This window comes from Bombina bombina, chromosome 2, assembly GCF_027579735.1.
Source record: "Bombina bombina isolate aBomBom1 chromosome 2, aBomBom1.pri, whole genome shotgun sequence".
NCBI lineage: Eukaryota > Metazoa > Chordata > Amphibia > Anura > Bombinatoridae > Bombina > Bombina bombina.
Genome location: NC_069500.1, coordinates 916,676,341 through 916,704,051, shown reverse-complemented (window position 1 = coordinate 916,704,051; position 27,711 = coordinate 916,676,341). Strand labels below are relative to the sequence as shown.

Genomic DNA, 27,711 nt, shown 5'->3' with positions numbered 1-27,711 from the left:
AAACGAATAACATGCCAGTAAACGTTTTATTAAAAAACAACATTTTCCAATGTCATGCAAAGTTATCACTAAGCCTGCTACCAGTCGCTACCACTGCAGATAAGGCTTAAGTATTATTTCAGTTTTAACAGTATTTTCTCAGTCAAATTCTAGTCCCTAGAAAATAACTCGACTGCGCATACATTTATCAGCCTGATACCAGTCTCCACTACTGCATTTAAGGCTGTACTTACATCATACGGTAACAGCAGTATTTTCTTAGTCAATTCCATTCCCAGAAAATAATGTACTGCACATACCTCATTTGCGGAGGACCCCGCATGCTATTCCCAGTTTCTGAAGTTACCCCACTCCTCAGAATGTCGAGAACAGCCAGTGGATCTTAGTTACGCCTGCTAAGATCATATAAAAAAATGCAGGCAGTTTCTTCTTCCAAATACTGCCTGAGATAGAAAAACAGCACACTCCGGTGCCATTTAAAATAACAAACTTTTGATTGAAGAATAGTTAAGTAAAAACTCCAGCTCCTCTCGCGACCTCCTTCTTTGTTGAGGGTTGCAAGAGAATGACTGGATATGACATGTGAGGGGAAGAGCTATATAGCAGCTCTGCTTGGGTGATCCTCTTGCAACTTCCTGTTGGGAAGGAGAATATATCCCATAAGTAATGGATGACCCGTGGACTGAACACACTTAACAAGAGAAAAAGTCAATTTAAAAAAATTTCTGGTAAGAATTTTTTTTTTTCTTTTTTTTTTTATTATTTTTTATTTTTTTATTTTTTTTCCCAAAATGAAACTGACAGTCTGTAAAAAAGGAAATATACTGATAACCTGAATCATGGCAAATATAAGTACAAACATTATATTTAGAACTTTACATTTAAAGTGCCAAACCATAGCTAAGAGTGTCTTAAATAAAGGAAAACATACTTACCAAAAGACACTCATCTACATAAAGTAGATAGCCAAACCAGTACTGAAACGAGAATCAGCAGAGGTAATGGTATTATAAGAGTATATCGTCGATCTGAAAAGGGAGGTAGGAGATGAATCTCTACGACCGATAACAGAGAACCTATGAAATAGATCCCCGTTAGGATGACCATTGCATTCAATAGGTAATACTCCCTTCACATCTCTGTCATTCACTGCACTCTGAGAGGAACCGGGGTCCAGCATGCTGAGAAGCGCATATCAACGTAGAAATCTAGCACAAACTTACTTCACCACCTCCATAGGAGGCAAAGTTTGTAAAACTGAATTGTGGGTGTGGTGGGGGGTGTATTTATAGGCATTCTGAGGTTTGGGAAACTTTGCCCCTCCTGGTAGGAATGTATATGCCATACGTCACTAGCTCATGGACTCTTGCCAATTACATGAAAGAAAAGCTTCTTTACCTCCAGTCACGGTAGAAATAATTGCTTCCAGACCAGGACCAAATAAAAGCTTTCATTGAAAAGGAAGAGTCAAAAGTCTGGTCTTAGAAACCATGTCAGATGACCATGATTTTAGCCACAAAGCCTATCTTGTCAGAACAGCTAACGCCATGTTTTTGGCGTTAATCCTGATATTGTCAAAAACTACATTGCAGATGAATGCATTGGATGACATAATAAGATCCAGATGATGTTTTCCTCTGTTGGTTTTTGGATCTTGAACTCAAAACATACATAAAACTTCATTTAATGACGTAGAAAGGTGTACCAGTATGAACATGAGGAGGAGTCAGAGTCTTGCTCAGTGAAAGATTCTTGATCATCAGAAATATATTCACTTTCAGAAGACAGATCTGAATCCTTGAGAAGATTTTTAGCTGGTCTAACATTTAGCAATTCAGAATGGGAAGATAAATCTACAGTAGGGCTGATTGTCAGGCCTAGCACTTATGCGCTTACTTGGAGGAATAGCTGCCAATATTTCTGAAACAGAGCACAAAATCTTTAAATCCTAGAGCAAAAGCTGAAGAACTCCCTTGTAAAAAGCAAACAGAGCGAAGATAGACTCCTTTAGAGACAAGAGCAGCAATAGATTTATTGGCATGCATTAGTAGATCTATACAAGAATTATAAAGCTGTGCTGGAGGTACAAGAGTAACAAGTTTGCACAAAACACATTTAAACTGAATTGCAAAATCAGTGGCTCTACCTTCTAAATTATTTATGTTTACAGTATTGGGGACAGTTCCAGTATGCTCCATAGTAGAATATAGCTAAAGGTAACTTAATACAAGTTAATACACTACAGTAAAAGATTATGAACTGTATGCAGAATTACAATAAAATAATTCAGGGAATTAAAAGAAAACATCTGAGGCTAATAGGAGATTAGTAAAAGACTCTAAAACTGGTGAATTTCACAGTGAAAAGACAGAACTTTAGCAAAAATAAAAAATAAACCAAACTACAAAATAAGCATTTTAGAAGTAAAAAAAAACTAGCTCCTGGACTTTTTTTTTGGCAATCTCACCCCTCAAAGTAATAAAACTACCAGCAGCGCAAGAATTGTGATCCATTTGTAGCTGATCACCTCCTCAGCAGTAGCATGGTTACAGCATAAGTCGGTCATTTAGCACAGGAAAAGGATTAACCACTGTGCTGTCAAACAATTCTATCTGTACATTAAAAAAACAAAATTTATGCTTACCTGATAAATTTCTCTTGTGGTGTATCCAGTCCACGGGTTCATCCATTACTTGTGGGATATTCTCCTTCCCAACAGGAAGCTGCAAGAGGGCACCCACAGCAGAGCTGCCTATATAGCTCCTCCCCTAACTGCCACCCCCAGTCATTCGACCGAAGACAAGCAAGAAAAAAAGGAGAAACTATAGGGTGCAGTGGTGACTGTAGTTTAAAAATAAAAAACACCTGCCTTAAAATGACAGGGCGGGCCATGGACTGGATACACCACAAGAGAAATAAATTTATCAGGTAAGCATAAATTTTGTTTTCTCTTGTAAAGGTGTATCCAGTCCACGGGCTCATCCATTACTTGTGGGATACCAATACCAAAGCTTTTGGACACGGATGAAGGGAGGGACAAGGCAGGAACTTAAACGGAAGACACCACTGCCTGTAAGACCTTTCTCCCAAAAATAGCCTCCGAAGAAGCAAAAGTATCAAATGTATAGAATTTAGAAAAGGTATGAAGCGAAGACCAAGTCGCCGCCTTACAAATCTGTTCAACAGAGGCCTCATGTTTAAAAGCACATGTGGAAGCTACTGCTCTAGTAGAATGAGCTGTAATTCTTTCAGGAGGCTGCTGGCCAGCAGTCTCATAAGCCAAGCGTATTATACTTCTTAGCCAAAAAGAAAGAGAAGTTGCAGAAGCCTTTTGGCCTCTCCTCTGTCCAGAGTAGACAACAAACAAAGCAGATGTTTGACGAAAATCCTTCGTAGCTTGTAAATAAAACTTTAAAGCACAAACCACATCAAGATTGTGTAATAGACTTTCCTTCTTTGAAGAAGGATTAGGAAATAGAGAAGGAACAACAATCTCCTGATTGATATTCTTATTAGATACCACCTTAGGAAGAAACCCAGGTTTGGTACGTAACACTACCTTATCTGCATGGAAAATCAGATAAGGGGAATCACATTGTAAAGCAGATAACTCCGAAACTCTTCGAGCCGAGGAGATAGCTACTAAAAACAGAACTTTCCAAGATAAAAGCGAATATCTATGGAATGCAAAGGTTCAAACGGAACCCCTTGAAGAACTTTAAGAACTAAATTTAAACTCCATGACGGAGCAACAGGTTTAAACACAGGCTTGATTCTAACTAAAGCCTGACAAAACGCCTGAACGTCTGGAACCTCAGCCAGACTTCTGTGCAAAAGAATAGACAGAGCAGAAATCTGTCCCTTTAAGGAACTAGCTGACAAACCCTTCTCCAATCCTTCTTGGAGAAAAGATAATATCCTAGGAATCCTGACCTTACTCCATGAGTAACCCTTCGATTCACACCAATGAGGATATTTACACCATATCTTATGATAGATTTTCCTGGTGACAGGCTTCGAGCCTGAATTAAGGTATCAATGACCGATTCGGAAAAACCACGCTTTGATAGAATCAAGCATACAATCTCCAAGCAGTCAGACGTAGAGAAATTAGATTTGGATGTTTGAAGGGACCTTGAAGTAGAAGGTCCTGCCTTAGCGGCAGAGTCCATGGTGGAAAGGATGACATGTCCACCAGATCTGCATACCAAGTCCTGCGTGGCCACGCAGGGGCTATCAAGATCACCGAAGCTCTCTCCTGCTTGATCTTGGCAATCAGAAGAGGGAGCAGAGGAAACGGTGGAAACACATAAGCCAGGCTGAAGGACCAGGGCGCTGCTAGAGCATCTATCAGCGCTGCCTTGGGATACCTGGACCCGTAACAAGGAAGCTTGTCGTTCTGACGAGACGCCATGAGATCCAGTTCTGGTTTGCCCCAAAGTTGGATCAACTGGGCAAATACTTCCGGATGGAGCTCCCACTCCCCCGGATGAAAAGTCTGCCGACTTAGAAAATCCGCCTCCCAGTTGTCTACTCCTGGGATATGGATAGCTGAGAGATAGCAAGAGTGAACCTCTGCCCATAGAATTATCTTTGAAACCTCCAACATTGCCAGGGGGCTCCTTGTTCCCCCCTGATGGTTGATATAGGCTACAGTCGTGATATTGTCCGACTGAAATCTGATGAACCTGACTGCAGCTGAGGCCAAGCCTGAAGAGCATTGAATATCGCTCTTACTTCCAGAATGTTTATCGGAAGGAGGGCCTCCTCCTGAGTCCACGAACCCTGAGCCTTCAGGGAGTTCCAGACTGCACCCCAGCCCAGAAGGCTGGCATCTGTCGTTACTATAGTCCATTCTGGCCTGCGGAAACTCATTCCCTTGGACAGATGGACCCGAGATAGCCACCAGAGAAGAGAATCCCTGGTCTCTTGATCCAGATTTAGTAGAGGGGACAAATCTGTGTAATCCCCATTCCACTGATTGAGCATGTCAAAGTTGCAGTGGTCTGAGATGTAGGCGGGCAAACGGAACTATGTCCATTGCCGCTACCATTAATCCGATTACCTCCATACACTGAGCCACTGACTGACGAGAAATGGAATAAAGAGCACGGCAGGAAGTTAGAAGTTTTGACAACCTGACCTCTGTCAGATAAATCTTCATTTCTACTGAATCTATCAGAGTTCCTAGGAAGGAAACTCTTGTGAGAGGTGAGAGAGAACTCTTTCCTTCATTCACCTTCCACCCGTGAGACCTTAGGAATGCCAGAACAATGTCTGTATGGGACCTGGCGATTTGAAAAGTTGACGCCTGTATCAGGATGTCGTCTAGGTAAGGGTCTACTGCTATACCCCGCGGTCTTAGAACCGCCAGAAGGGACCCTAGAACCTTCGTAAAGATTCTTGGTGCCGTGGCTAACCCGAAGGGAAGAGCCAGAAACTGGTAATGCCTGTCTAGGAAGGCGAACCTGAGAAACTGATGATGATTCGTGTGTATCGGCATATGTAGATAAGCATTCTTTAAATCCACGGTAGTCATATATTGACCCTCCTGGATCATAGGTAGGATGGTTTGAATAGTCTCCATCTTGAAGGATGGGACCCTGAGAAATTTGTTTAGGATCTTGAGATCCAAGATTGGTCTGAAAGTTCCCTCTTTCTTGGGAACTATAAACAGATTTGAATAGAAGCCCTGCCCCTGTTCCTCCTTTGGAACTGGGTGGATCACTCCCATAACTAGTAGGTCTTGAACGCAATGTAAGAATGCCTCTCTCGTTATCTGGTTTGCAGATAATTGTGAGAGATGAAATCTCCCCTTAGGAGATGAAGCTTTGAAATCCAGAAGATATCCCTGGGAAACAATCTCCAGAGCCCAGGGATCCTGGATGTCTCTTGCCCAAGCCTGGTTAGGTCTCCAGACTGGCTTGGATTGGGCAAAATTTCCCTCTTGTTTTGTAGAAGAGGAAGATGAAGCTGCGCCACTCTTGAAGTTTCGAAAGGAACGAAAATTAGTCTGTTTGGTCCTTAACTTGTTGGACCTATCCTGGGGAAGGGCATGGCCTTTTCCTCCAGTAATATCAGAAATGATCTCCTTCAGTCCAGGCCCAAATAGGGTCTGCCCTTTGAAGGGGATCTTGAGAAGTTTAGACTTTGAAGTGACATCAGCTGACCAGGATTTAAGCCATAGCGCCCTACGTGCCTGAATGGCAAAACCTGAATTTTTAGCCGTTAGCTTGGTTAAATGAAAAACGGTGTCATAAATAAATGAATTGGCCAACTTAAGAGCTTTAAGCCTGTCAAGGATATCATCTAACGGGGGTCTCTACCTGTAAAGCCTCCACCAGAGACTCGAACCAGAAAGCCGCTGCAGCAGTGACTGGGGCAATGCATGCAAGAGGCTGGAGAATAAAACCTTGTTGTATAAAGATTTTCTTAAGGAAACCCTCTAATTTCTTATCCATAGGATCTAGGAAAGCACAACTGTCCTCGACAGGAATAGTTGTACGCTTAGCTAGGGTAGAGACTGCTCCCTCCACCTTAGGGACCGTTTGCCACAAGTCCCGTGTAGCGGCATCTATAGGAAACATTTTCTTAAAAGCAGGAGGGGGAGAGAACGGCACACCTGGTCTATCCCATTCCTTAGTAATAATTTCTGAAAACCTCTTAGGGATTGGAAAAACATCAGTGTAAACAGGCACTGCAAAGTATTTGTCCATTTTACACAATTTCTCTGGGACTACAATGGTGTCACAGTCATCCAGAGTCGCTAAAACCTCCCTGAGCAACACACGGAGGTGTTCAAGCTTAAATTTAAATGCTGTCATTTCAGAGTCAGACTGAAGTAACGCCTTCCCTGAATCAGAAATGTCACCCACAGATAGAAGCTCTCCTGCTTCGGCTTCTGTATATTGTGAGGGTACATCAGACATAGCTACTAAATCGTCAGAAAGCTCTGTATTTGTTCTAGCCCCAGAGCCGTCTCGCTTTCCTTGTAACCCTGGCAGTTTGGACAATACCTCTGTGAGGGTATGATTCATAACTGCCGCCATGTCTTGTAAAGTAAATGCATTGGACGCGCTAGATGTACTTGGCGTCCCTTGAGCGGGAGTTATAGGTTCTGACACGTGGGGATAGCAAGATGGCATAACCTCCCTTTTGTCAGTCTCAGAAACCTCAGGTGATAAAAATTAATATGAATATTATCCCTTTTTGCAAGCATGATCCCAGTTGTTAAATCACTGTATCAGGCTTACCTTAAATATACCAGGCACTGTCAGCATTTTCTAGACCTTATCTCTCTAGAAAAAAATATACTGAACATACCTCAAAGCAGGCAATCTGCAGACCGTCCCCCCAACTAAAGTTTTCTTTCCATACTCTTCAGTTATGTGTGAGAACAGCAATGGACCTTAGTTACAAACCGCTAAGATCATCAAACCCCCAGGCAGATTCTTCTTCTAATTTCTGCCTGGTAAAACAGAGTAAAACAGTACAACGCCGGTACCGTTTAAAAATAACAAACTTTTGATTGAAGGTAAAAACTACACTAAGTCACCACATCTCTCTTGATACTTCCTTTCTTGTTGAGAGCTGCAAGAGAATGACTGGGGGTGGCAGTTAGGGGAGGAGCTATATAGACAGCTCTGCTGTGGGTGTCCTCTAGCAGCTTCCTGTTGGGAAGGAGAATATCCCACAAGTAATGGATGAACCCGTGGACTGGATACACCTTTACAAGAGAAATATAGCTGTAAGCAGCAATAGAGGTGGCCACGCGCATCGCCTTTGCAATGGCATCCAAGCTAAGTCACAATATATAGCTACACAGCAAATTTCACAGCTTTAACATAAGCAGTTGCAAAGAAATCCCATTTTCGAAATTTTCACGTAAACCAATATGGCTGCCATAGCTTAAGACCAATTCCTTCAACATGAACAAATGTGACTATGTCACAATATAAGGTTATACAGCTAGTTTCACAGTTCTAACATAAGCAGTTGCAGATAAAATAGATTTTCAAAATTTTCGCATAAAACAAAATGGCTGCCAGATGATATACAGCCTCCATATTATGCACAATAATTCTCACCATAGATATCAAACATGGCAAAAAACATAATTTATGCTTACCTGATAAATTCCTTTCTTCTGTAGTGTGATCAGTCCACGGGTCATCATTACTTGTGGGATATTAACTGCTCCCCTACAGGAAGTGCAAGAGGATTCACCCAGCAGAGTTGCTATATAGCTCCTCCCCTCTACGTCACCTCCAGTCATTCGACCAAGGACCAACGAGAAAGGAGAAGCCAAGGGTGTAGTGGTGACTGGAGTATAATTTAAAAAATATTTACCTGCCTTAAAAAACAGGGCGGGCCGTGGACTGATCACACTACAGAAGAAAGGAATTTATCAGGTAAGCATAAATTATGTTTTCTTCTGTTAAGTGTGATCAGTCCACGGGTCATCATTACTTGTGGGATACCAATACCAAAGCAAAAGTACACGGATGACGGGAGGGATAGGCAGGCTCTTTATACAGAAGGAACCACTGCCTGAAGAACCTTTCTCCCAAAAATAGCCTCCGAGGAAGCAAAAGTGTCAAATTTGTAAAATTTGGAAAAAGTATGAAGCGAAGACCAAGTTGCAGCCTTGCAAATCTGTTCAACAGAGGCCTCATTCTTAAAGGCCCAAGTGGAAGCCACAGCTCTAGTGGAATGAGCTGTAATTCTTTCAGGAGGCTGCTGTCCAGCAGTCTCATAAGCTAAACGAATTATGCTACGAAGCCAAAAAGAGAGAGAGGTAGCAGAAGCTTTTTGACCTCTCCTCTGACCAGAGTAAACGACAAACAGGGAAGAAGTTTGTCGAAAATCTTTAGTTGCCTGTAAAAAAAATTTAAGGGCACGAACTACATCCAGATTGTGCAAAAGACGTTCCTTCCTTGAAGAAGGATTTGGGCACAAGGATGGAACAACAATCTCCTGATTGATATTCCTGTTAGTGACTACCTTAGGTAAGAACCCAGGTTTAGTACGCAGAACTACCTTATCCGAGTGAAAAATCAAATAAGGAGAATCACAATGTAAGGCTGATAACTCAGAGACTCTTCGAGCCGAGGAAATAGCCATTAAAAATAGAACTTTCCAAGATAACAACTTTATATCAATGGAATGAAGGGGTTCAAACGGAACACCCTGTAAAACGTTAAGAACAAGGTTTAAACTCCATGGTGGAGCCACAGCTTTAAACACAGGTTTAATCCTGGCCAAAGCCTGACAAAAAGCCTGAACGTCTGGAACTTCTGACAGACGCTTGTGTAACAGAATGGACAGAGCTGAGATCTGTCCCTTTAAGGAACTAGCGGATAACCCCTTTTCTAAACCTTCTTGTAGAAAAGACAATATCCTAGGAATCCTAACCTTACTCCAAGAGTAACCTTTGGATTCGCACCAATATAGGTATTTACGCCATATTTTATGGTAAATCTTTCTGGTAACAGGCTTCCTAGCCTGTATTAAGGTATCAATAACTGACTCAGAAAAACCACGCTTTGATAAGATCAAGCGTTCAATTTCCAAGCAGTCAGCTTCAGAGAAGTTAGATTTTGATGTTTGAAAGGACCCTGAATCAGAAGGTCCTGTCTCAGAGGTAACGACCAAGGTGGACAGAATGACATGTCCACCAGATCTGTATACCAAGTCCTGCGTGGCCATGCAGGCGCTATTAGAATCACTGATGCTTTCTCCTGTTTGATTCTGGCAATCAATCGAGGAAGCATCGGGAAAGGTGGAAACACATAAGCCATCCTGAAGGTCCATGGTGCTGTCAAGGCATCAGGACCGCTCCCGGATCCCTGGATCTGGACCCGTAGCGCGGAAGCTTGGCGTTCTGTCGAGACGCCATGAGATCTATCTCTGGTTTGCCCCAACGTCAAAGTATTTGGGCAAAGACCTCTGGATGAAGTTCCCACTCCCCCGGATGAAAAGTCTGACGACTTAAGAAATCCGCCTCCCAGTTCTCCACTCCCGGGATGTGGATTGCAGACAGGTGGCAAGAGTGAGACTCTGCCCAGCGAATTATCTTCGATCCTTCCATCATTGCTAGGGAGCTTCTTGTCCCTCCCTGATGGTTGATATAAGCTACAGTCGTGATGTTGTCCGACTGGAACCTGATGAACCCCCGAGTTGTTAACTGGGGCCAAGCCAGAAGAGCATTGAGGACTGCTCTCAATTCCAGAATGTTTATTGGAAGAAGACTCTCCTCCTGATTCCATAGTCCCTGAGCCTTCAGAGAATTCCAGACAGCGCCCCAACCTAGTAGGCTGGCGTCTGTTGTTACAATTGACCAGTCTGGCCTGCTGAATGGCATTCCCCTGGACAGATGTGGCCGATAAAGCCACCATAGAAGAGAATTTCTGGTCTCTTGATTCAGATTTAGAGTGGAATGAAGGACACGGCATGCATTTTGAAGTTTTGTTAACCTGTCCTCTGTCAGGTAAATCTTCATTTCTACAGAATCTATCAGAGTCCCCAGGAAGGGAACTCTTGTGAGTGGAAAGAGAGAACTTTTCTCTTCGTTCACTTTCCATCCATGCGACCTTAGAAATGCCAGTACTATCTCTGTATGAGATTTGGCAGTTTGAAAGCTTGAAGCTTGTATCAGTATGTCGTCTAAGTACGGAGCTACTGAAATTCCTCGCGGTCTTAGTACCGCCAGAAGAGTGCCCAGAACCTTTGTGAAGATTCTTGGAGCCGTAGCCAGTCCGAATGGAAGAGCTACAAACTGGTAATGCCTGTCTAAAAAGGCAAACCTTAGATACCGGTAATGACTTTTGTGAATCGGTATGTGAAGGTAAGCATCCTTTAAATCCACTGTGGTCATGTACTGACCCTCTTGGATCATGGGCAAAATTGTTCGAATAGTTTCCATCTTGAACGATGGAACTCTTAGGAATTTGTTTAGGATCTTTAAATCCAAGATTGGCCTGAAGGTTCCCTCTTTTTTGGGAACTACAAACAGATTTGAGTAAAACCCTTGTCCTTGTTCCAACCGCGGAACTGGATGGATCACTCCCATTAATAAAAGATCTTGTACGCAGCGTAGAAACGCTTCCTTCTTTGTTAGGTTTGTTGACAACCTTGACAGATGAAATCTCCCTCTTGGGGGAGAGGATTTCAAGTCCAGAAGGTATCCCTGAGATATGATCTCTAACGCCCGGGGATCCTGAACATCTCTTGCCCAAGCCTGGGCGAAGAGGGAAAGTCTGCCCCCCACTAGATCCGGTCCCGGATCGGGGGCCCTCAATTCATGCTGTCTTAGGGGCAGCAGCAGGTTTTCTGGCCTGTTTGCCCCTGTTCCAGGACTGGTTAGGTTTCCAGCCTTGTCTGTAGCGAGCAACAGCTCCTTCCTGTTTTGGTGCAGAGGAAGTTGATGCTGCTCCTGCTTTGAAATTACGAAAGGAACGAAAATTGGACTGTCTAGCCTTGGCTTTGGCCTTGTCCTGAGGCAGGGCATGACCTTTACCTCCTGTAATGTCAGCAATAATCTCTTTCAAGCCGGGCCCGAATAAGGTCTGCCCTTTGAAAGGAATATTAAGCAATTTAGATTTAGACGTAACATCAGCTGACCAGGATTTCAGCCACAGAGCTCTGCGTGCCTGAATGGCGAATCCTGAATTTTTAGCCGCAAGTTTAGTTAAATGTACTACGGCATCTGAAATAAATGAATTAGCTAACTTAAGGAATTTAAGTTTGTGTGTGATGTCATCTAGTGTGGATGATTGAAGTGTCTCTTCCAGAGACTCAAACCAAAATGCTGCTGCAGCCGTGACAGGCACAATACATGCAAGAGGTTGCAATATAAACCCTTGTTGAACAAACATTTTCTTAAGGTAACCCTCTAATTTTTTATCCATTGGATCTGAAAAAGCACAGCTATCCTCCACTGGGATAGTGGTACGCTTAGCTAAAGTAGAAACTGCTCCCTCCACCTTAGGGACCATTTGCCATAAGTCCCGTGTGGCGGCGTCTATTGGAAACATTTTTCTGAATATAGGAGGGGGTGAGAAAGGCACACCGGGTCTATCCCACTCCTTAGTAACAATGTCAGTAAGTCTCTTAGGTATAGGAAAAACCTCAGTACTCGTCGGTACCGCAAAATATTTATCCAACCTACACATTTTTTCTGGGATTGCAACTGTGTTACAATCATTCAGAGCCGCTAATACCTCCCCTAGTAACACACGGAGGTTCTCAAGCTTAAATTTAAAATTTGAAATGTCTGAGTCCAGTTTATTTGGATCAGAACCGTCACCCACAGAATGAAGCTCTCCGTCTTCACGTTCTGCAAACTGTGACGCAGTATCAGACATGGCCCTTGCATTATCAGCGCACTCTGTTCTCATCCCAGAGTGATCACGTTTACCTCTTAGTTCTGGTAGTTTAGCCAAAACTTCAGTCATAACAGTAGCCATATCTTGTAATGTGATTTGTAATGGCCGCCCAGATGCACTGGGCGCTACAATATCACGCACCTCCTGAGCGGGAGATGCAGGTACTGACACGTGAGGCGAGTTAGTCGGCATAACTCTCCCCTCGTTGTTTGGTGAAATATGTTCAATTTGTACAGATTGACTGTTTTTTAAAGTAGCATCAATACATTTAGTACATAAATTTCTATTGGGCTCCACTTTGGCATTAACACATATAGCACAGAGATATTCCTCTGAATCAGACATGTTTAACACACTAGCAAATAAACAGCAACTTGGAAATACTTTTCAAAGTAATTTACAAATAATATGAAAACGAACTGTGCCTTTAAGAAGCACAGAAAAATATTATAACAGATAAAATAATTAAGTTATAGCATCAATCTTTGTCAGAATATACAGTTTTAGCAAAGGATTGTTCCCCTCAGCAAATGATAACTAACCCAGGCAGCAGAAAAAAAAATAAACACAAATAAACGTTTTTTATATCACAGTCAATACAATCAGCACAGCTCTGCTGTAATGATTACTTCCCTCAAAAAAGGCTTTGGAGATCCCTGAACTCTGTAGAGATGAACCGGATCATGCAGGAAGAAAATGAACCTCTGACTGAGTTTTTCTGATGCTTAGAAAAAGCGCCAAAAATCGCCCCTCCCCCACACACATAACAGTGAGAGGGATCAGTGAACTGCTCTAATTTAAATCAAAACTATTGCCAAGTGGAAAAATAGTGCCCAAAACATTTTTTCACCCAGTACCTCAGAGAAAAAAACGTTTTTACATGCCAGCAAAAAAACGTTTTACCTCAATAATTAATTGTCATTTAAAACCTATTGCAAGTCCCTGCAAAATAGGTTAAGTCTATGTATACAGTTTAAAAGCCAGAGAAGTACCATTTCCCAGAAAACTGAAGTGTAAAATATACATACATGACAGCCTGATATCAGCTACATCTACTGCATTCAAGGCTGAGTTTACATTATAACGGTATGGCAGGATTTTCTCATCAATTCCATGTCAGAAAATAATAAACTGCTACATACCTCTTTGCAGATTAATCTGCCTGCTGTCCCCTGATCTGAAGTTTACCTCTCCTCAGATGGCCGAGAAACAGCAATATGATCTTAACTACTCCGGCTAAAATCATAGAAAAACTCAGGTAGATTCTTCTTCAAATTCTACCAGAGAAGGAATAACACACTCCGGTGCTATTATAAAATAACAAACTTTTGATTGAAGATATAAAAACTAAATATATCACCATAGTCCTCTCACACATCCTATCTAGTCGTTGGGTGCAAGAGAATGACTGGGGGTGACGTAGAGGGGAGGAGCTATATAGCAACTCTGCTGGGTGAATCCTCTTGCACTTCCTGTAGGGGAGCAGTTAATATCCCACAAGTAATGATGACCCGTGGACTGATCACACTTAACAGAAGAAATAAAGCATTTTTGTAAAACGGTTTTTGTTTTATTATTAATTTAAAAATATCGTTAAGCGTTTTTGAACAATTTAAAATGGCTGCCCAACCACATGACCTATCAACTTCTCTCTAACAAATCTGAATGTTAGTCATACGATAACTCTGTAAACAAAACTTCAAGTCTGTGCCATAAGCGGTTTCAAAGAAGAAGATTTTTGTGGTTTTTAAAAACAGCGCATACGAAACAAAATGGCCACCAAGCTATGCATTGTATGGCTTTCAAATTGCACACACTAATGCTCACTATAGACCTCTACAATTTGCATTTGTTTTATGAAAATTTGCAAATGTTTTATTTCACGAAGGCGACTGCGCAGTGCAAATTTTTACTGCAATATTGCCTTTAGGGGTCATGACTATGTGTACTCGTGTATGCTACACTGTAATATAGTTAAATAGTGTAAACATAAGGCATAAAGTAAAAATGTAAGCAATTAAACAGCGATAAAAAGGCGAATGGCTCATAGCAGCCATGTTAATTATGGAAAATTCGCAGTTTGAACAAACTTGGTAGAGGACATTGCAAGGAGCACATATGCAAAATTGCACTTCATTGAACTTAGCGGTTGCAGAGAAGAATATAAAGATTTTGGCACATTTCAAAATGGCAGCTAGATCATGTGATTAAATCATTTCTCTTGAACAAACTTTATTCTAGGTCAGTACAGCAGTACACACAGCAAGTTTCATAGCTGTAACATAAGCGGTTCTGGAGAAGAAGATTTTCAAGCGGTTATCAAAATTTGTCACATAAAGCAATATGGCTGCTAGATCACATGACCTATAAAATTTATGTTGCCTAGGATTATGCATAGCATAGATCTCTAGCACTGTGCCAAGTTTCATGAGTTTTTGAGTTATGCTGTTTTTATAAGCATTTGAATAAGTGGCAGAATAATAATAATAAAAATAATAATAATAATCCTGACAATAACAATAGGTTGTCCTGCAACTTCGTTGCATGGCCACCTAACAACATTTGTAGCCTTAAGCATGCTAATCCAAGTCAGCAGTTCCGGACGAGTTTTTGGAAATTGTTGCCTCCTCCTAGTGGCCAGTAGCTGAAGCCCAGAAATAATGGACCTGTGGACTCCTACCACCTTATTAAAGAAAGAATATTTTAGACTTATCAATTGATGTGCCCCACAAATATATTGAGCTAAAATGAGCTATTTACAGAAATTATTTAAAAGAGAAAATCCTCGAAGTACTATATGGAAGTATTACAGTGTGTCCCATTGCGTTCAAGCACAAGACGTTTTTGTTTAAAACTTTAAACATTTACTTATAATGGTACTAAATGCATGCTTTATATACCGCTTCTATAACATTTTTAATAGCAAATATAATAAAATGCTGCATCAACTTTAAAAAGACTATACAATGACAGTTTATTCCAAAAAAGGCAACTTACTTGTCCGTCTGCCCTGCATTTGAGGTGCTCTCAGCTCTCATTCTAGTAAGTGCAGCAGCAGCTTCATCCAACGCACAGCTGACAGAAGACGTCAATCTGCGGAGTACTTCAGGATCTGCGAATGCTTTACCATCAGCAGTCGATAATTTACCAATTCCTTTTTATCACAAGTAGCCATGCCAATCAGACAAATGGAAAGTGACATAGAAAAGAAAAGAACCACAGGTCAGTTGAAGTCCATGAAAAGGAGGGGAAAAAACAGCCAAAAGTCATTTTTAAGAGACTATTTATGTTGCATCTGAAAAGGGGTATTTTAAATGCATTTTTTATGTGAAACACCAGATCTCCTGCTATCTAACTTTTGTTCTTAGGATTGTGGTAGTATATTCCCATCTAAATCAAACAGTTCAAAGTAAAATCATCTAATGCACTGGAGCACTCTTCTACCACACTAAAAAGAGTTTTGAGTTTACGCATAAGTAGATTCTACTGAGGGTCAACGCACTGCTGCTCCTGAGCCCAATACAAGTGGCAAGCCAATTTGAGGCAGCATGTAAGCATCAGCTACTAATCCCCAGCTTTGACCAGCTCAGAAGTGGAAGTGCATGGTCACTCCAGAGTGGACATCAACTGTGTAACCCCTTTGTAAGGGTTAAACACATAGCTGGCAGTATACAGATGTGCAATAGTAAAATGCCCTGGAGCATTACCCTTTAAAATAATCATAATAGGTCAGAACTTATTCCTTACATAGGGTTCATCAAACTGCAGATAAACGTCTTACTGTTTACTCCTACATACATAAAAACATTTGCTTAAAGCCACATTCATATGATCAAAACTACTTTGAATGACAGCAGAACTTTCCGACTTTTATTTTTACAAATATTCCATTTCCCTATTGAGAGCTATTAAAAGCAAATATGGTTTTTGATTCCCAAACTTACACAAGGATGACCAGCATTCAAGTGTTTTAATTTAAATGTATTCATTTTTCTGTTTAGTCAATTTTTTAAACAAAGCTTGTTTTATTAAAAAAGTGAAATTCAACATAGAAAAAAAGCTTAAAAGGGACAAAAAAGTAAAAAAAATAAACTAGCAGGATTCAGACAGTGCATGTAATTTTAAATTCACTTCTATTTTCAAATGTGCTTCGTTCTCTTGGTATCCCTTGTGGAAAAAGTATACGCACACATCCTACACTACTGGGAGCCAGCTGCTTATCGGTGCCTGCAGACATTTGTCTCTTGTGATTGGCTAACAAGATATGTTTAGCTAGCTGCCAGTAGTGCAATGCTGTTCTTTCAGCAAAGGATAACAAGAGAATGAAGAAAATGTGATGTTAGTAAATTGGAAAGTTGTTTAAAATTAGCACATTTAGATATTATAAGTGAATTAGAAAGTTGTTTAAAACTGCATGCTCTATCTGAATGATGCAAGTTTCATTTTGACTTCAGTGACCCTTTAAGAACCTGCATCTCTTAAAGGGACAGGAAACCCCAAAAATGTATTTTTAGGATTTGGATAGAGGAGGAATTTAGCATTTTACACAAGCGCTATTTTGCGCTCGCATGCAATCCCGCCCACGAACAGCCAATCATGCGCGGGCCAATTTCGTCAAACAAGAGGTGGCAAAGCAGCGGTCTAATGACAGCTGCTTGTTAAATACGGTGTGCATGTTCTTATGTCAGAACCTGCCGCCGTAGGGGCTCAAAGGCTGGCAAAAGCCTTTGATAAATCGACCCCTTAAAAGGGACATAAAACAATTTATTTATTTTATGATTTAGAAAGAGCATGCAATTTTAAACAACTTTCTAATTTACTTCCATTATCTAATTTGCTTAATTTTCTTGATATCCTTTGCTGAAAAGCATATCTAGATAGGCTGAGTAGCTGCTGATGGGTGGCTGCACATAGATGCCTTGTATAATTGACTCACCCGTGTGCATTGCTATTTCTTCAACAAAGGATATCTAAAGAATGAAGCAAATTAGATAATAGAAGTAAATTGGAATGCTGTTTAAAATTGTATTCTCTACCTGAATCATGAAAATAAAATGTATGCATACCTGATACATTTCTTTCAGTCCACAACGTCATCAATTACTAGTGGGAATATCACTCCTGGCCAGCAGGAGGCGGCAAAGAGCAGCACAGCAAAGCTGTTAAGTATCACTCCTCTACCCATAATCCTCAGTCATTCAAATGAAGAGAAATGGAAAAGGAATAACACAAAAGATGTAGAGGTGCCTAAGGCTTAGACAAAAATAACCATCTTAAATTAAGGGTGGGGTTGTGGACTCTCCATATCCGGAAAGACAAAAATTTATCAGGTAAGCATAAATTTTGTTTTCTTTCCTAAGATATGGAGAGTCCATGTCATCAATTACTAGTGGGAACCAATACCCAAGCTAGAGGACACAGAATGACTAGGGAGGGAAAAAAAGAGAAGCAAACAGAAGGCACCACCACTTGAAGAACCTTTCTCCCAAAAGAAGCCTCAGCTGAGGCAAAAGTATCAAATTTGTAAAATTTGAAAAAAGTATGCAGAGGACCAAGTTGCAGCCTTGCAAATCTGTTCCACAGAATCTTAATTTTTGAAAGCCCAAGAAGAGACAGCCCTCGTGGAATAAGCTGTAAATTCTCTCAAGAGGCAGCTGACCAGCAGTCTCATAAGCAAAACTAATAATACTTCTCAACCAGAGGGAAAGAAGTAGCAGTCACTTTCTGACCCTTACGTTTTCTTGAGAAACAAACAGGGCAGAAGATTGGTGAAAATCCTTAGTTGCCTGTAGTTTAGAGCACGCACAACATCCAAGTTGTGCAACAGACTTTTTTTTATGAGGAGGATTAGGACATAGAGAAAACCACAATTTCCTGATTAATATTTCTATTCAAAACCACTTTAGGAAGAAAATCCAATTTCGTATGAAGAACCGCCTTATCCTCATGAAAGATAAGGTAAGGTGACTCAATGCGAAGCAGAGAGTTCCGAGACTCTCCGAGCAGAAGAGAGACCAACAAGAAACAAAGCCTTCCAAGATAACAACTTAAAGTGAATGTAAATTTTGATGCTAAAGTGCCCGGTTTTTAAAAATTCGATTAAAAACAGGGGCACTTTAATTCATAAAAATGTACATTTCACTCGTGGTGTGAAAAAATACCTTTTAAACTCTGCAACACCCTCAAAATCAAGTTCAAGCTCCAAGGAGGAGCGGACTGTCTAAAAACAGGCCTGATTCTAGACAAAGCCTGAAAAAAAGCCTGAAAATCAGGAAGCTCAGAGAGCCTCTTGTGTAACAGAACAGATAATGCCAAAATCTGTCCCTTCAAGGAACTGGCAGCAAGCCCCTTCTCCAGTCCATCCTTAAGAAAGGTCAGAATCCTGGATATCTTAACCTTGTGCCAATGATATCCATGCTTCCCACACCAGGAAAAGTAAGTCCTCCACACCTTATGATAGATGCGACCAGTGACCGGCTTCCTGGCCAGAACGAGAGTATCAATCACTCTCTCAGAAAACCCTCTGTTGGCCAAGACTAAGCGTTTAATCTCCACTCAGTCAGCCTCAGAGAATCGAGATTTTGATGTTGAAAAGGACCCTGTACCAACAGATCCTTGCGACAGGGTAACCTCCATTGAGGAGACGTTGACATCCCTACCAGATCCGCAAACCACGTCCTCCGCGGCCACGACGGAGCAATCAGAATAGCCAAAGCTTGCTCCTGCTTAATGCGGGCCACTACACAAGGTAGAAGTGGCAACGGTGGTAAAATGTAAACTAGGTTGAACCCCCAAGGTACCGCCAAGGCATCTATAAGCTCTCCCTGGGGATCCCTGGACCGCGACCCATATCTGGGTAGATTGGAATTGAGTCTGGATGTCATGAGATCTATCTCCGGAGTCCCCCATTCGTGACAAATCTCAGCAAACACCTCGGGGTGGAGAGACAATTCCCCCGGATGGAAGGTGTGCCTGCTGAGAAAATCCGCTTCCCAGTTGTCCACACCCGGAATGTGGATTGCTGAGAGCGAGCAGTTGTGGGACTCTGCTCATTCCAATGTCCGAGAAACCTCCCTCATCACTAGGGAGTTTCTCGTCCCCCCCCTAATGGTTGATGTAAGCCACAGAGGTAATGTTGTCTGTTTGGAATCTGATGAAGCTGAAAGACCACAGAAGAGGCCACCCCTTCAGAGCATTGTAGATCGCTCAAAGTTCCAGAATATTGATCGGGAGGAGAGACTCCTCTCGAGACCATTTTCCTTGTGCCATCTCGGTACCCCAAACAGCTCCCCATCCTGCCAGACTCGCGTCCGTGGTCACTATCTCCCAGGACAGTCTCAGGATGGATGTCCCTTAGGACGGATCCACCAGAAGAGGGAGTCCCTCGTCCTATCGTCCAGAGAAATCCGTTAGGATAGGTCTGTATGATCGCCATTCCACTGTCTCAACGTGCACAACTGAAGAGGTCTGAGATGAAACCTGGCAAATGGAATGACATTGATGCTGGATACCATGAGCCCCATCACCTCCATACTCTGCGCCACAGAGGGACTGGAGTAAGACTGAAGGGCAAGACAGGTGGACGCAATCTTCCTGCGTCACTGATCTGTGAGAAATATACTCATGGATATAGAATCTATTATAGTTCCCAGGAACTCCACCCTGTTGCTGGGAATCAGGAAGCTCTTTCCTGAGTTTATCTTCCAACCGTCAGATTGGAGCAAAAGAAGAAGGGCCCTCGAGTGATCCTCTGCGAGACTGAACGACTGCGTCTGGACTAGGATATCGTCCAGATAGAGCGCCACCGCAATTACTCTGGATCTGGCTACTGCAAACCGCGCCCCCAGAACCTTTGTGAAGACTCTCTGAGCCGTCGCCAGCCCAAAGGGAAGGGCCACAAACTGGAAATATTGGTACATAAAGGCAAATCTCAGGAACCTGAAGTGACCATGTGGATTGGCACATGAAGGTAGGCATCCTTCAAGTCTATTGCCGTCATGAACTGACCCTCCTGAACTAGGGGCAGAATAGATCTGATTGTTTCCATTTTGAAGGATAGAACAGCCAGAAACTTGTTTAAACATTTTAGGTCTGGAATCAGGAGGAACATGCCCTCCTTTGGTACCACGAAAAGGTTTGAATAGAACCCTAGACCCCTTTCTGCTGGGGGTACTGGTACAATAACTCAGAGAGAAGAGAGATCCCTCACACATTCTAGAAAGGCTTTTCTCTTTTCTGGTCTGGAAGACAGATTTGAAAGCAGGAATCTGCCCCTGGGTGGATGAGTTCTGAACCCTATCCTGTATCCTTGGGCGACAACCTCCAGAACCCAAGGGTCCTGAACATCCTGCAACCAGGCCTCTGAGAAGAGAGATAATCTACCCCCTATTTGGTCCGGGAACTGGTCGGGGGCCGCCCCTTCATGCCGACTTTGTTTCAGCAGGCTTCTTGTTCTGCTTGGACTTGTTCCAAGACTAAGCTGGCTTCCAAGCACCCTAGGACTGATCCGCTTTTGCGGCAGGTTGCTGGTGTTGGGCATTGTATACACGAAAGGGACGAAAAGTAGATCCCTTAGGCTTAACCTTCTTATCCTGCGGTAGGAAAGCACCCTTGCCTCCTGTCACCGTGGATATGATCGAGTCCAATCCTAGACCGAACAGTATCTTTCCCTGAAAGGGAAGGGATAACAGTCTGGCCTTAGAGGTCATGTCCACAGACCACGACTTAAGCCATAGAGTCCTGCGGGCTTGTACAGAAAACCCTGAAAACTTAGCATTCAGGCGAATAATTTGCATATTGGCATCACAAATAAAAGAATTAGCTACTCTCAAGTCCTTAATTCTCTCTTGTAATTCGTCGAGGGTAGTCTCCATCTCGACCATATCAGACAGAGTTTCGAACCAATATGTCGCAGCTCCGACTCCTGGTCAAATCAGTCTCTAAAACACATTACTATAATAAAAGCCCCATTTGCCCAACATGCAAAACGATATCAATTAAGAATTAATCAAATAATAAATTAAAAGCCACTGAGAAACAATCCCTTATATGAGGAAGAATGAACCCCTTGTTTCCACATGCAAATATGCCTGCTTACTGCCCAATTAATCCTGCCTACAGGATTAAATATGTACCAGTTATTATTGCAGTAATTACATGTTAATTTAAAGTGCAAGTCTCCTGTACCTAGAAGACAAAAGCACTTACCTGCAATCTAGCTGTCTGGCAGAAAGACCGCTCACAAGGCGTGAAAGGACACATATTCCTTACAGAGAAAGTGAATGCTGTTGCAAAACTGATTCAACAGATATGGAGATGATTGATAAGGAAGACTGTGGCAGCTCTATTGGCAAGCACAGATATTTCACAAGCATGTAAAAAATAAAAAATAAAAAAAATGCATTTTAAAAATGCATTTTAGAAGCATTTGCTATATAAGAACTGCATTACATTAAAACATTATGTCTTCACTAAATAAATAAATAAAAATGACTTCTTATTTTATGTCATATTATGACAGTGGCAAAGAGTGAGTAGAACTTTAAGTGAGAGTAAATCCTAGCGTTTTACAAACGCTAGGATTTACTATTGAAACAAATAAAGGTCACTTTCATTCATGAAGTATAAGATACTTCATGTAGAAAGCTCCTTTATTTTATTCAAAGCGATCGCCGGTCTTAGGTCCTACAGCAGAGCACGGCTAAAAAAAAAAATTTTTTGGCTAAGAGGTGAATTTTTCACCTCTTAGCCAATAGCAGTGCGGTAAATCCGGCTCCCATGGGCGCCAAGCCGGATTTACCGCACGGCTATTGGCTAAGAGGTGAAAACGTAACCTCTTAGCCAAAAAATTTTTTAGCCGTGGACTGCCGTAGCAGCTAAAAATGGCGATTGATTGAATCAAATAAAGGAGCTTTCTACATTTAGTATTTTATGCTTCATGAATGAAAGTGCCCTTTATTTGTTTCAATAGTAAATCCTAGCGTTTGTAAAACGCTAGGATTTACTTTCACTTTAAAGGGAAATCAAACCCAAAATGTTTCTTCTATGATATACAGCATGCAATTTTAAAACTACATTCTCATTTTCTTCTATTATCAGATTTTCCTTCTCTTAGTGTCTTTTGTTGAAAAGCAGAGACGTAAGCTCAGTAGAGTGCATTTGTTTTGAGTAATATTTGGCCGCAGTTTTGCAAGAATGTTATCCATTTGCAAGAGCACTAGATGGTAGCACTATTTCCTGCCATGTAGCGCTCCATACACCTACCTAAGTATCTCTTCAATAAAGAATACCATGGGAAATAAGAACATTTGATAATAGAAGTAAAATGGGGGGGGAATTGTTTTATATCCCTTTAAGACTGCAATTAACCCATTAACGACCAACGACGTACAGGGTACGTCCTACAAAAAACAGTCGTTAACGACCATCGCTTCCAAGGTATTGCCGTGATGCCTCGCTATTGAGGCATCACGGCAATACCTTTTTTGCACACCGATGCAGAAAGGGCCACTCTGTGGCCCTCTCTGCATCGGCCAACGATGGTGCTGATCGTTGGTGGGTTGGAGCAGCTGCAGGGAGGCAGGCAAGCGGCCCATCGCTTGACTAGTTCCGCCCGCAGTTCCAGGAGGGGGCGGCAGCGTGCGATCGATCTGTGTTTAAGTGAGAGGGAAAGGGAGGGGGGAAAACATAATTTATGCTTACCTGATAAATTCCTTTCTTCTGTAGTGTGATCAGTCCACGGGTCATCATTACTTCTGGGATATTACTCCTCCCCAACAGGAAGTGCAAGAGGATTCACCCAGCAGAGCTGCATATAGCTCCTCCCCTCTACGTCACTCCCAGTCATTCGACCAAGGACCAACGAGAAAGGAAAAGCCAAGGGTGAAGTGGTGACTGGAGTATAAATTAAAAAATATTTACCTGCCTTAAAAACAGGGCGGGCCGTGGACTGATCACACTACAGAAGAAAGGAATTTATCAGGTAAGCATAAATTATGTTTTCTTCTGTTAAGTGTGATCAGTCCACGGGTCATCATTACTTCTGGGATACCAATACCAAAGCAAAAGTACACGGATGACGGGAGGGATAGGCAGGCTCTTTATACAGAAGGAACCACTGCCTGAAGAACCTTTCTCCCAAAAATAGCCTCCGATGAAGCAAAAGTGTCAAATTTGTAAAATTTGGAAAAAGTATGAAGCGAAGACCAAGTTGCAGCCTTGCAAAACTGTTCAACAGAGGCCTCATTCTTGAAGGCCCAAGTGGAAGCCACAGCTCTAGTAGAATGAGCTGTAATTCTTTCAGGAGGCTGCTGTCCAGCAGTCTTATAAGCTAAACGAATTATGCTACGAAGCCAGAAAGAAAGAGAGGTAGCGGAAGCTTTTTGACCTCTCCTCTGCCCAGAGTAAATGACAAACAGAGAAGACGTTTGTCGAAATTCCTTAGTTGCCTGTAAGTAAAATTTTAGAGCACGGACTACATCCAGGTTGTGCAGTAGACGTTCCTTCTTTGAAGAAGGATTTGGGCATAAAGAAGGAACAACAATCTCTTGATTGATATTCCTGTTAGTAACTACCTTAGGTAAGAACCCAGGTTTAGTACGCAGGACTACCTTATCCGAATGAAAAATCAAATAAGGAGAATCACAATGTAAGGCTGATAATTCAGAGACTCTTCGAGCCGAGGAAATAGCCATTAAAAATAGAACTTTCCAAGATAACAACTTTATATCAATGGAATGAAGGGGTTCAAACGGAACGCCCTGTAAAACATTAAGAACAAGGTTTAAACTCCATGGTGGAGCAACAGTTTTAAACACAGGCTTAATCCTGGTCAAAGCCTGACAAAAAGCCTGGACGTCAGGAACTTCTGACAGACGTTTGTGTAACAGAATGGACAGAGCTGAGATCTGTCCCTTTAATGAACTAGCAGATAAACCCTTTTCTAAACCTTCTTGTAGAAAAGACAATATCCTAGGAATCCTAACCTTACTCCAAGAGTAACCTTTGGATTCACACCAATGTAGGTATTTACGCCATATCTTATGGTAAATCTTTCTGGTAACAGGTTTCCTAGCCTGTATTAAGGTATCAATAACTGACTCAGAAAACCCACGTCTTGATAAAATCAAGCGTTCAATTTCCAAGCAGTCAGCTTCAGAGAAGTTAGATTTTGATGTTTGAAGGGACCCTGTATCAGAAGGTCCTGCTTCAGAGGTAGAGACCAAGGTGGACAGGATGACATGTCCACCAGGTCTGCATACCAAGTCCTGCGTGGCCACGCAGGTGCTATTAGAATCACTGATGCTCTCTCTTGTTTGATTCTGGCAATCAATCGAGGAAGCAACGGGAAGGGTGGAAACACGTAAGCCATCCTGAAGTCCCAAGGTGCTGTCAGAGCATCTATCAGGACTGCTCCTGGATCCCTGGATCTGGACCCGTAACGAGGAAGCTTGGCGTTCTGTCGAGACGCCATGAGATCTCTCTCTGGTTTGCCCCAACGTCGCAGTATTTGGGCAAAGACCTCCGGATGAAGTTCCCACTCCCCCGGATGAAAAGTCTGACGACTTAAGAAATCCGCCTCCCAGTTCTCCACTCCCGGGATGTGGATTGCTGACAGGTGGCAAGAGTTAGACTCTGCCCAGAGAATTATCTTTGATACTTCCATCATAGCTAGGGAGCTTCTTGTCCCTCCCTGATGGTTGATGTAAGCAACAGTCGTGATGTTGTCCGACTGAAACCTGATGAACCCCCGAGTTGTCAACTGGGGCCAAGCCAGGAGGGCATTGAGAACTGCTCTCAATTCCAGAATGTTTATTGGCAGGAGACTCTCCTCCTGACTCCATTGTCCCTGAGCCTTCAGAGAATTCCAGACGGCACCCCAACCTAGAAGGCTGGCGTCTGTTGTTACAATTGTCCAGTCTGGTCTGCTGAACGGCATCCACCTGGACAGATGTGGCCGAGAAAGCCACCATAGAAGAGAATTTCTGGTCTCCTGATCCAGATTCAGAGAAGGGGATAAGTCTGAGTAATCCCCATTCCACTGACTTAGCATGCACAGTTGCAGTGGTCTGAGGTGTAAGCGTGCAAAGGGTACCATGTCCATTGCCGCTACCATTAAGCCGATTACCTCCATGCATTGAGCCACTGACGGGTGTTGAATGGAATGTAGGGTGCGGCAAGCACTTTGAAGTCTTGTTAGCCTGTCCTCTGTCAGGTAAATCTTCATTTCTACAGAATCTATAAGAGTCCCCAGGAAGGGAACTCTTGTGAGTGGAACGAGTGAACTCTTCTTTTCGTTCACCTTCCATCCATGTGACCTTAGAAATGCCAGCACTAACTCTGTATGAGACTTGGCAGTTTGAAAGCTTGAAGCTTGTATCAGAATGTCGTCTAGGTATGGAGCTACCGAGATTCCCCGCGGTCTTAGTACTGCCAGAAGAGCACCCAGAACCTTTGTGAAGATTCTTGGAGCTGTAGCCAATCCGAATGGAAGAGCCACAAACTGGTAATGCCTGTCTAGGAAGGCAAACCTTAGGTACCGATAATGATCTTTGTGAATCGGTATGTGAAGGTAAGCATCTTTTAAATCTACAGTGGTCATGTACTGACCCTCTTGGATCATAGGTAAAATTGTCCGAATAGTCTCCATCTTGAACGATGGAACTCTTAGGAATTTGTTTAGGATCTTTAAGTCCAGGATTGGTCTGAAAGTTCCCTCTTTTTTGGGAACCACAAACAGATTTGAGTAAAACCCCTGTCCCTGTTCCGATCGTGGAACTGGGTGGATTACTCCCATTAACAAGAGCTCTTGTACGCAGCGTAGAAACGCCTCTTTCTTTGTCTGGATTGTTGACAATCTTGACAGATGAAATCTCTCTCTTGGAGGAGAGTATTTGAAGTCCAGAAGGTATCCCTGAGATATTATCTCTAGCGCCCAGGGATCCTGGACATCTCTTGCCCAAGCCTGGGCGAAGAGAGAAAGTCTGCCCCCCACTAGATCCGATCCCGGATCGGGGGCCCTCAATTCATGCTGTTTTAGGGGCAGCAGCAGGTTTCCTGGCCTGCTTGCCCTTGTTCCAGGACTGGTTAGGTTTCCAGCCTTGTCTGTAGCGAGCAACAGCTCCTTCCTGTTTTGGTGCAGAGGAAGTTGATGCTGCTCCTGCTTTGAAATTACGAAAGGAACGAAAATTAGACTGTCTAGCCTTAACTTTGGCTTTGTCCTGAGGCAGGGCATGGCCTTTACCTCCTGTAATGTCAGTGATAATCTCTTTCAACCCGGGCCCGAATAAGGTCTGCCCTTTGAAAGGTATATTAAGCAATTTAGACTTAGAAGTAACATCAGCTGACCAGGATTTTAGCCACAGCGCCCTGCGTGCCTGAATGGCGAATCCTGAATTCTTCGCCGTAAGTTTAGTAAGATGTACTACGGCCTCCGAAATGAATGAATTAGCTAGTTTAAGGACTCTAAGCCTGTCCGTAATGTCGTCCAGAGTAGCTGAACCAATGTTCTCTTCCAGAGACTCAATCCAGAATGCCGCTGCAGCCGTGATCGGCGCAATGCATGCAAGGGGTTGCAATATAAAACCTTGTTGAACAAACATTTTCTTAAGGTAACCCTCTAACTTTTTATCCATTGGATCTGAAAAAGCACAGCTATCCTCCACCGGGATAGTGGTACGCTTAGCTAAGGTAGAAACTGCTCCCTCCACCTTAGGGACCGTTTGCCATAAGTCCCTTGTGGTGGCGTCTATTGGAAACATTTTTCTAAATATCGGAGGGGGTGAGAACGGCACACCGGGTCTATCCCACTCCTTAGTAACAATTTCAGTAAGTCTCTTAGGTATAGGAAAAACCTCAGTACTCGTCGGTACCGCAAAATATTTATCCAACCTACACATTTTCTCTGGTATTGCAACTGTGTTACAATCATTCAGAGCCGCTAACACCTCCCCTAGTAATACACGGAGGTTTTCCAGTTTAAATTTAAAATTTGAAATATCTGAATCCAGTCTGTTTGGATCAGAACCGTCACCCACAGAATGAAGTTCTCCGTCCTCATGTTCTGCCACCTGTGACGCAGTGTCTGACATGGCCCTAATATTATCAGCGCACTCTGTTCTCACCCCAGAGTGATCACGCTTACCTCTTAGTTCTGGTAATTTAGCCAAAACCTCAGTCATAACAGTAGCCATATCCTGTAATGTGATTTGTAATGGCCGCCCAGATGTACTCGGCGCTACAATATCACGCACCTCCCTCTGAGCGGGAGATGTAGGTACTGACACGTGAGGCGAGTTAGTCGGCATAACTCTCCCCTCGTTGTTTG

The 27,711-nt window shown here is 42.5% G+C and overlaps 1 protein-coding gene across 4 annotated transcripts in view; it reads right to left on the bottom strand.

Moving 5' to 3' along the window:
- Window positions 1-27,711, bottom strand: part of ANKRD17 (ankyrin repeat domain 17) — a 584,488-nt gene that overhangs the window by 480,257 nt on the left and 76,520 nt on the right. For all 4 annotated transcript variants that reach the window (XM_053703322.1, XM_053703325.1, XM_053703327.1 and 1 more), the window contains exon 3: window positions 15,384-15,540. In XM_053703322.1, coding sequence (XP_053559297.1) covers window positions 15,384-15,540 — 157 coding nt within the window. The remainder of the gene's footprint in view (window positions 1-15,383; window positions 15,541-27,711) is intronic.